Source organism: Haplochromis burtoni, unplaced genomic scaffold (genome assembly GCF_018398535.1).
Source record: "Haplochromis burtoni strain Fernald_Lab_line unplaced genomic scaffold, NCSU_Asbu1 Contig_1622, whole genome shotgun sequence".
Taxonomy (NCBI): domain Eukaryota; kingdom Metazoa; phylum Chordata; class Actinopteri; order Cichliformes; family Cichlidae; genus Haplochromis; species Haplochromis burtoni.
Window position 1 is genome coordinate 20,800 of NW_024583983.1, and position 10,981 is coordinate 31,780.

General features: G+C 37.3%; 1 protein-coding gene across 1 annotated transcript; it reads right to left on the minus strand.

Annotated features, from left to right (window-relative positions):
* Positions 1 to 4,357: 4,357 nt before the first annotated feature.
* On the minus strand, positions 4,358 to 5,443 carry LOC121813397 (the record flags this gene model as incomplete). The annotated part of the gene is given in 3 exon segments (XM_042217135.1): positions 4,358 to 4,960; positions 5,090 to 5,171; positions 5,313 to 5,443. Coding segments are annotated over 3 exon segments (278 nt in total), but the record flags the coding sequence as incomplete, so codon positions are not given.
* Between the last annotated feature and the right edge of the window lie 5,538 nt (positions 5,444 to 10,981).

The window sequence follows — 10,981 nt, forward strand, 5'->3', positions numbered from 1 at the left end:
CAGTCTTTTATCAAAACAAATCCACATAAATCCTAATTAAAAAATTGTCCAGTAGATTCTACGGTGGCCCTGAGAGGCCAAACGGACTGCAACTTCAGAAAACACTTGCAAAAAGAAAAATGCTGCAAAAAGAAAAACGCTGCAAAAAGAAAAATGCTGCAAAAAGAAAAACGCTGCAAAAAGAAAAATGCTGCAAAAAGAAAAATGCTGCAAAAGCACACAAAGCACAACGGAAATAGGAAAAAAGACAACGGAAATGTTTCTGGGGAGACAATAACCGAACGGACCAGTTGCACGAACCAAAACATGTATGTATGGCTGTATCCCAATTCAGGGACTGTTTCCCAATTCAGGGTCTGCAGCCTTAAAGTACGCAGCCTTAACGGTCCTCAAGGGCCGCACTCAAAGACTGCTGAGGCCGGAAGTGCGAGGCTTGTAGGCTTGTGAAATGGGACGGTCTAGCCTCCGTCGCGCTGCCCAGGTTGCCTAGCAACCATGATACTAACAGCTGGAAACGTTTCATACAGCTTTGTTTGACAGAAATGAAGGAGAACATATTTTGTACATTTGTTTCTACATGAGCTTTGTGTGATTTGATAAGTATCTGAGGCTGAGACCACAGGACTGTAAAACATGATTGTTGGGCTTCATTTTTGTACTGAACAGTCATTTAAGATTAGCTAGTAAATAACAATTAGCTAATCTTGTTCATGAGACTAAAGTCATCTCACTTTGGTAATGTAAATATAATATGGCCAATATTATATTAATCATTATTAGTTATTACAGCAGTGAACATGAACTCTGTGCCAAACACTGAGCTTCAGTAAAGATTCAAGTTGCATTTATTTATATTTCCTATCACCTTAAATCTTCACTTAAACACAAGTATCTGTGACAGTGTATATATAGATGTATTATATATAAGAGACAAATATTGTTCTTTTAATATGTTGGCATTACTAAATTTGGCTCAATGCTTACATATATGTGTAAAAAGAAAATGTACGAGCTGTGAAAACTGTTTCTGATAAAATGAAGAGTAGACTGATATATGAAATATTCCTTTATTGGGTGAGAAAATCAGACCATGTCATAACTGCTTTAAGTCATACAGAATAGATATCAGAGCCTTAAACAGGCTGACTTCTGTTAAATGGGTCAAACTGGGCAGAAAGTCTACAAACACATAACATCCTTATAGAATATGATGTAACACTATAGATCAACTTACCTCAGAATATATAAAGCATATAAACAATTACAGCAATATGATGCAACAAACACAGCAGTGCTACTAATCCAAAATACTCAAAGCTTCATAGAACTGAAACAAACATTTATTTTTAGCTCCATTCTGCTGCTGATACATACTTTAGGTTTCTGAATATTACACTTGTTGCTGCCTTTCATAGTGTGTAACTTGAAGGCCCTGAGTACTTTCTCCCACACTGAAAACACTGGAATGATAAAATTATTTGAACATTACCTAATAAGACTGATTCAGGACAGACAGTTATGTTAAACTTTCCTAGCAGTCCTTCACAAACAGGGAACAGTCTGTCTATTCTCTCCATCTGTCAGCTGCTGCTGGCTCTTCCTCCTCCTCTTCCTCACACACTGTTGAGTTCGGTGGATCATCAGGGGTGCAAAGCCTCACAGATGATGTGCAGCAGTGGGTCCCTCAGTCTGTCCTCACTCTGGACACTTGCAGTTGTCACACATGGAAATCAAATGTGTGATAAGCTGCAGGATTCAAACACAAGTGTAACTTATAAACACATGTTCATACTTTTATTCCACAATCAGAGAGAAAGAAACAGAGAGAGAGTGCAGGACAGACAGACAGGTGACAGTCTCAGCTGTATACACTGCTACAAACAGGAGGATTTAGTGTTTGTGTTATTACGAGTGCTAAACAAGAAGAGTTCCCAGATGGTGCAGTGGACACATGTGTGACTGCTGTGATTAAAGCATCTTTCTTTCAGCTTAACGAGTGAACCGTCAGCTCGTTCAAACACACGTTAAAGTCCGTTTGGCTCGACACCACCGAACAGAGGCAGCAATATAACATAGCTAACATTAACAGTGCAGTGAATCCTGCTTGTGCCGTGATATTCAGGACTGCAAACTGAGCAGCATCACTGACTTTCAGCCTGTTGTGTTTGTGGATATATGACTGACTTTAATTATCCACAAAATCATCACATTCTCTGTAAGATTAAGGTCGACTATCTAACGGCTAACATTTGCACATAAATAAGTGACATAATATTCAGAACTTACTTTTGAAAGTTTACTCTTTGGCCGCTCCACTTCTTTGAAGTGTCTCCCAGTCCCAGTGCACTTGTTAGCATGTTTTGGTTCGTGCAACTGGTCCGTCCGGTTATTGTCTCCCCAGAAACATTTCCGTTGTCTTTTTTCCTATTTCCGTTGTCTTTTTTCCTATTTCCGTTGTCTTTTTTCCTATTTCCGTTGTGCTTTGTGTGCTTTTGCAGCGTTTTTCTTTTTGCAGCGTTTTTCTTTTTGCAGCATTTTTCTTTTTGCAAGTGCTTTCTGAAGTTGCAGTCCGTTTGGCCTCTCAGGGCCACCGTAATTATCTGATTATTTTAAATGTAAAACCAGTCCAGGACATTTTAAAGGCCATTTTCTCCAATTTTAACCAGCTTCAACCTACTGCAACTGTGTCCCGCAACCTCCTTTCTTCCCATTTTCTCTCTCTTGAATCTTCTTTTCTCTCCCCTTTAAATAGAAGAGCTGAAATCATCACCAATCAACTACTCCCTGTATTCATCTTCAAATAGCTGGCAGCTAGACTAGAGTGAAATGTCCACTCCCACATGGGTGTAGCCTATATCTCACACAAAAAACAAAAGCTTGCAATAATTAAAATAGAAAATAATGCATCCAATGTTTGTTGGGAGATTCTCTCTATTATTCCACCATGCCACTTTCCACTACATTACAACAAGGATGTTTTTGCATGAATATAAAACATGCCTTTTTCATGTTCATGGGATTAGAAAAAACGGTTCTTGTGACTACACATGCTTTTAAACTCAAGTTATATTTTATTATAACAGCAATACAAAAACGAAGCACATGCATACATTTAGAATTAGTATAGATTAGTAACAACAAAATTCAAAATGATATTGTAGCTTAAGTAAAAGTTGATAGTAGTTATTTGCTACCGTTTTATTAATCATATGATACTCAAAGTCTGTATTGCAGAAAAGATATATTTGTATTACAAATTGAAATTGTCATTCTTGTTCACAAAGTTAAATCCAAATACCTAAAAAAAATAAAGTACCCACCTAATAAAGCAAAACTAAACATAACATATTTAAACACAGTATAGGAAGTAAATGAAATAATTAAAATCATGAAGCTCTGGATCTTCTTTTGGTTTAGACCCTTAAAATTAAAACCACAACAGAAATACAATGCAAATATCCCTGGTTGACATGAACCAAGAATGTTTGCATCGTAATCCTTTTACCTTTTCATTTCTCTCTAATTTTCTATCTACCTCAAGTCCACAACTAATTAAAAAGCTACTACCACTACAAAAGCAAAAAAGCAATCAGATTTTAGATACAGTATTTCCATTTTGTTTTAGTTCTTTATGATTAAAACCTTGCCACTGCTGGTTTGAATTACTATCTAAGTATCTCTTTATATGAGTGTTGTTAAGCGATGGCATATGAACCCTGTTTCTGGGTCCAAACAAACACTGTGGCAATACTGAGAGTTAAAACTGTCTATATTCTTTCATCTTTACTAAAATTATCAGTGTGGCTGCTCTACTAAGTATGACAAAGCAGTTTAACATCCAGACATCCATGAAAACAGCATTTATGAAGTTTAACAGAGTTTGAAGTTAGCAGGAAGTTCGAAGTTAGCTCACTAATTTCCATCTAAAGAATATAGCATGTTCTGACTGAGGGATTTCTGAAAAATTAAAACGTAGAGCTCTGCTACTACTTCCGACATAAATCAAGACAGAAAACTAAACATTAGTGACCTTTATAGCGTTACTGAAGTTGGGATAGCTGGTATATGATGATGTGCGACGTGGTGGCTAGCTACACAGCTATGGTTAGCATACTATAAAAACATTAGCACAGTGAAGCTGGAGGATGAACGCTAACTTTTTTCCACTCGATAAAAGTTAAGTGAGGGTTTCTGGTGGTTAGGGACAAATACAATTGCATGGCAGGATGCTGTAAACGGACCAAACTTCAGTCAGGAGAACAACTGAGATAATCCATCCACAATACGAGGTTAGTCATTCTACTGCTGCTTGGGCTGGGCTGTAGTTACATGGTAAGGGTTTAAAAACTGAGATGAATAGGGCTAATAAAACCCAGAGACGGCAACAATGACCATCGACTTTTTTCAGGGGTTTGTTCAGATTAAATAGAACAAGATACAAAGCATGAAAACATGTTAAAACACAAGTGCCTTAATGAATTGGACCTGAAGCAGAGTTTGTATCCGGAAACAGCTAATGACTTCAGATGTAAAGACTTGATTGAAAGTCAAAAGTAAGCATCAGCATAACATTCAAAGAGAGAACACAAAGCAACTTGAAAAATGTGACTGAAGATATCACGGGTGACCTGAAATATCAGAAATAAATTTTTTGAAATAATCAGAGAGATAAATGCTCAGCCATTGAGGACCAACAGTAAAATCCCCCTAAAATTTGCCTAAGACGTGTTCATAAAAAATGTTCACACTAGTGTTGTTTTTGTGTTCTTCACAAAAAGTCAGCTTCACTAAAATGGAGCCGTATATACACCATGGATTTAGAGCAACTGCTGGGTGGATCAGTTCACATTATTTAGCACAAAAACATTTTATCAGTATTTACCCAGTTACATTTTTTAATGTTGACTGCTTAAAAGTTCATCATGATGTTTTGTCACTCTCTCTAGCTCTTCTGAAACATCTAAAAAAATAAATAAATAAAGGTTAAAACAAAATAAAGCATTATCATTCTGTATATATATTTATCGTTAACGATGTGGAGATACTTAATGCTCAGTAATAATTATATACTTTAACATATTTTGTTTACCTGGGAGTGAGTTGTTGTCAGTCCTGAGAGAAAATTCAATGGATTCTGTCATGGCTTTCTCCAGATCCTCCAGGATGGTTCTCTAATTGAACATCAAAAACTTTATTGCTTTCAGCAGAGACTAACAGGTCAAAAACAGCCAGAAACAAAATAAAACAAGACAAAAAAAGAACAGGAAAAAATAGCAACGACTACATAACATACATTTTAAAATGTGACGAACCTTTAAAGCATCCACCTTCTCCAACATGGCATTTTTTGCTTCCTCATACATTTCCTTATTTGAGCGTACATGGCTCTTGATAATGGTCTTCATATTGTGTAATTGGCCATTTCCGCCACATTTTGCTGCCTCTACAACGATATAAAATTGGGCCAGAATAACTATAGGAATCATCATGATTGTTTATTTATTTATTTGTTTATTGTAAATATTCATTGTCTTTTTTGCTAAATTTCGATGCTTCTACAATGAGAGAAAAAATCAAGTAAAATGTCTATACACAATCAAGGTGAATACATTAAGAAGAAATAATTATTTCATTCTCTGCTGAATGAATAAAAGAAATTAACAGTCTCTAATTGTATGACTGTTTAATTTTAGTGGAAAGACAGAATATCAATCACAAATCTAGAAAAAAAACCCACATTATATAAAACATCTAAATTGATTTGGATGCCATCGAGTAAAATGGGTATTTGATTCCCTAAAACCCAGCCAGATCTGGTGCATGTTGCATACAGATTATAATTAATCAATCAATTGCAAATACTTTTGATCTTAACTCATTATGTATATTAAGCACCAAAGGTGGAAAGTAACGAATTACATTTACTTGCGTTACTGTAATTGAGTAGTTTTTTTGTGTATTTGTACTTTTTAAAGTCATTTTTCAAGTCGGTAATTTTACTTTTACTTAAGTATATTTTTTAAAAAGTATTGTACTTCGCTACATTTTCAATCACACCCGTTACTGAGTAAATTAAAAGAACAAACAAAAAAAACCCAACATTGCGCTTCGGAAATACTGCAGGGAATGATGGGTAGTAGAACAAATTGGCGTTGGGTCACGATAAAGATGGAGTCTGACATCGGTGGTACGGATCCAGCGAAAAAAGAAACCCCGTCGAATTCTGCTGACCCTGAACTCGAAGAACCCCTGGCCGTATTTAAGGGACCATTTCGGCTTCAAGTGCAAGAAAGGCAACAGCTTTATTATGCAGTGTAAGCTGTGTTTGCCCAGAGAGACCGAGTTAGCAGCTTTTAAAAATTCCACATCAAACCTGCGCAAGCATGTAGAGGTAAGTTAAATGAAACCTGTACATTTATTTTAGCAAAAAGGCTGTGCTCAAGTTAATCACATTAAGTTAAGACATAAGCTGTTATTGGGCACGTTGTTGTCCACGCAACTTAAATTTTTTTACTGGATTGGTAAATTGCCAAAAGGCTACTTTCTTACTTAACCCACACATGTTCACGCTGCAGGCAAAAGAATAACATGTGCTGAGGTGTTTTTTTCTGTTCTCAAACTGATCTCCCTGTTGGAGCTCAGTCTGGGGGGAGTTATTTTTTTCTCCTTATCTTTCCTCATGTTGTGCATTTTCCATTGTTATACCTCTCTGACCTGTCTTCCCCATGTGATGTTTGTGTAATGTATGTATGGTCAGAAGGGTAAGATGGCGCTGGCAAAGGTCGGCAGCCTTAACCCAATTTCCTTCGGGGTCAACCTTCAGGATCAATAAAGTTTTATTGAATTGAATTGAATTGCTCCTCAAAATTAACAGAGCAGGGCCAAGTTTAAAAAATTAAAACACATTTTTATAGCAGCTGCCGTACAGCTCAATTCAGTACTTGTTCTCTTATTTGACAGTTTAGAACACATTCTCATGTAAAAGAATTATATGGTTTTGACAGTTTGGTTGGTTGGTTTGGTGACCATTATCCATTTTGATGTATAGACTTGCAGTTTAACTGCCACTGCACTTTAATTTGTAAAGTTTTTCTTTTAATTAAAAAACAACTACTTTGAGATTTATCCCATTGTCTTTTTTGCACTACTCAGAAGCAGTGTTGGTCAAGTTACTTGAAAAAAGTAATCAGTAACTAATTACTGATTACTTCCCCAAAAAAGTAATCCCGTTACTTTACTGATTACTTATTTTCAAAAGTAATTAATTACTTAGTTACTTAGTTACTTTTTAAAAACACGATTTACAACCTGAAGATGATAAAGCGATAGATCTTTCAGCCCAATTCTACTTTTTCTACATAATCCATCATACAAAATGTAATCAAATGGAAAAGTCTCTTTTTTTTAACTTGTTTTATCAGTTTTAATCTTTTAACTTTATGCATCAAGCAAAAATTTAATTATATGCAACATTCTCTGAGTTGAATAAATTAGTTTAACATTTAAACCTATTTTCTGCACATTCCAGCACATAAAATAAAATATTTTTTGTGTTTACACTCACTCTTTCAAATAGATGCAAGTAAAACACAGCAGAACATAAATAAAGTCAAAGACTCAGCGGTCCTGTTGCTCTATTTTCACCTGTAAAGCAGGACTGCGGTAGGCGGAGGTTTACCCTGGTGCAGGTGTGCAGCGGTCAGTGGAAGGATACGGCAGTGTCTCTGTGAGTTTCCCATTACGTCGTTGCGCTCTCGGTGCTTGCTTGGAAGTTTAGGGGTTTTTTTCGCTGTAAAAAGAAGTTTTCTTCCCACGCACGATGGACGCTAATGTTTTTGTCACTTTTTATGGAATCAAACTCAAAGTAAGGTCAGTACTTCCACGCTGCACGCTCATACTCTCTCCCACAATCGATATGTGATCCATTGTTGATCTGCACACAGCTGTTGTCACTAACGGCGCACTCGCTTACGTCACTGTCGTGAGACATTCTCGCAAAAAATCACGGTTTTAGTAACGCAGTAACGCAGCGTTCCTACGGGAAAGTAACGGTAATCTAATTACCGTTTTTGCAATAGTAATCCCTTATTTTACTCGTTACTCGAAAAAAGTAATCACATTACAGTAACGCGTTACTGCCCATCTCTGCTCAGAAGTAGGGATGGGTATCGAAAACCGGTTCTTGTTGAGAACCGGTTCCCACTGTTTCAATTCCTTGGAGTTGTTTGCCATTTTTGCAAACGATTCCCTTATCGATTCCAGTCGCCCCGAATGACGTCACCACGTTGCGGAGCGTCATTTACCTGGCAGGAAACATGGTGGCTCAAACGCTCAAAAGTTTGGTTATACTTTAAGAACGGATGACAACAGGGCAACTTGCAATACTTGCAAAGTAGATATTTCATTTAAGGGAGGAAACACTACGAATATGCAAAAGCATTTGCTCACAAAACACGTGATAACCTTAAATGAATGTCGTGTTTTTAATTCCGCTCCGGACTCGTGAATCTCAACCCAGCAGCAGCGGTAACGTTTGCACGTCCTCTCCAGTTAATGCGGCAGGTAAATAATCAACTAACAGTGCATATTATGTTAGCGCGATCTGCCTTATCTGCCATTACTGTGCGTTTAGGTAACCATGATGAGTCCCTGTGACACCACATTGAAGAGCCATAGGCTGGATCTCTTAAGATCTCACTGCTGGGTTTGTAAGGCCATGTTACTCCTAAATTTCTATCTTGTTCAAAGAGAAGATATAAAACAAAGTTCTAAGCTAATCGACCTTAGTGTTCTCCTTTTTTAAAAAGAATCGATAAGAGAATCGATAAAGAATCGAATCGTTAAACAGAATCGAAAATGGAATCGGAATCGTGAAAATCTTATCAATACCCATCCCTACTCAGAAGAGGCTGTCCTCCTGCTGACAAAAAAGTAACTATGTAACTTTTACTCTGAGTACATTTTAAATGAGCTACTTTTTACTTTTACTTGAGTAAATTTTTAGACAGATAATTTTACTTGTACTTGAGTAAAATTTCAGCAAAGTAATAGTACTTTTACTTGAGTAAAATATTTTAGTACTCTTTCCACCTCTGTTAAGCACACCTGTCCACAGAATCAATTTTTTCTATTCCACTTTCTCCGTTACTATGGACAAGACCAAAGAGCGGTCAAAGGACATCTGGAACAAGATTGTAGGCCTGCACACAGCTGGAACGAGCTACAAGGAGGTCAGCGAGAAGCTCGGTGGGAAGGTGACTATCATGGTTTGGGTGAGAGGATGTGTTTTTTCACTAAGCTGTGGTCTCCACTATGGATGGACCGATCCGATATTAGGTATCGGTATTGGTCCGATACTGACCTAAATTACTGGATCGGATATCGGAGAGAAATAAAAAATGTAATCCGATCCATTAAATATCACGAAAGCACCTCACAAAACTTGCGACATGGCGTAACTCAGCTCATAACCTTAGCACGTCAGAGCAGTATGCATCACATGATAGCACCTGTGGCGTGCGAGACCTGTCGGCGGTCTGGTGGAGCATTTGGAGCCTCGCTATGCGATTCCAAATCATTTCATCTCAGAGAAACTATCCCAGAGAAGTAAAGCAAGTGTGTAAGTTTATCTCTGAATGTTTGTAAAGCATTCCCGCGTTAAGCTTAACAACCGATATATGGAGCGACTGTCTTCTCTCCCTCCTCTCCTGCTGCTACTTCAATCATGAAACTGATCAATGATCAGCTGATTGGCTTTTCTGTCGCGAGTCCGTCTCTCTTGTTTGTTTTGCCCACTTTGCACCAGAAAGAGGAAACCAGCGGCTGAACAACAGCAGCATGTTTAAGCTTGATAAGCTGTTGTTAGAATTTATTTAATATTACTTTCTACACCAGGATCTTTTCTACGTAGCTGATGGCTGGTAACTGTGCAGGGGCGGATCTAGCAAAGTTTAGCCAGGGGGGCCGATAGGGCATTAACAGGGAAAGGGGGCACAAAGACATACTTTTCTTTCTTATTCTCATTTAAAATGTCTAGCTTTTAATAAATAATTATCTGAATCTTACACCCAAAGTTTTAATCTGATGTAAAATGTATAGAAGTCCATTACTGTATATAGTAACTGTTAAGTCTAATATACCCTAGTAAGCTATAGTACTTTTTCCTTTGGGAAGGTAGCATCTGTGCAGTCTGCATTCTGTTGAAGAAAGATGTTGAATCTATTTAATTATTGTTGAAAAATAATGCACACTGCATTAAATTAAAGTTGATTACGTCGATTAAGCATCATGAGGTGGGGGTGGTTCCCTATGTTTTCCCCTATGGGAGATGGCAACCTGTTAGTTAGGTTGCTTAATATTTCTGCTAAGTACTCTTTAAAATACCAGAATAGGGAGGATGTGTAGGTTTAAGTTTATTAGATTGATCAGTATGCTGAACTATGAAATATTTGGTGCAGTGTATTTTTTGCATACAGGTATAACAGAATAGCTTTAGTGTTTTGTTTTTTAAAACTTGAAGTATGAACTTGCAGCAAGATATTTAAAAGTACAGTTTTATTGATTATAAAATACACTACATCGGATTCATATCGGTAGATATCCAAATTTATGATATTGGTATCGTGCCATCTCTAGTGTCCACCTCATCCTGCCTATTGTCCACACCTGATGGTGAATTAGTTGCCTTTACTTAAGACCAGCGCACTCAACAAGTCTTTGCCAGATCGGCTGCCAACCTGCATTAGTGTTGGGCTGGTAATGTTTCTGGAAAACTCATTGTCCCTCTGTTGCAGTGATTTAGATCAGCGGTCCCCAACCTTTTTAGCGCCACGGACCGGTTTATGCCCGACAATATTTTCACGGACCGGCCTTTAAGGTGTCGCGGATAAATACAACAAAATAAAACTAGTACCGGTACCGAAAAAAAGAAGATTTATTCATAACACACGTGAAAAGACCCAGGAAAACCGAGTTAACGATC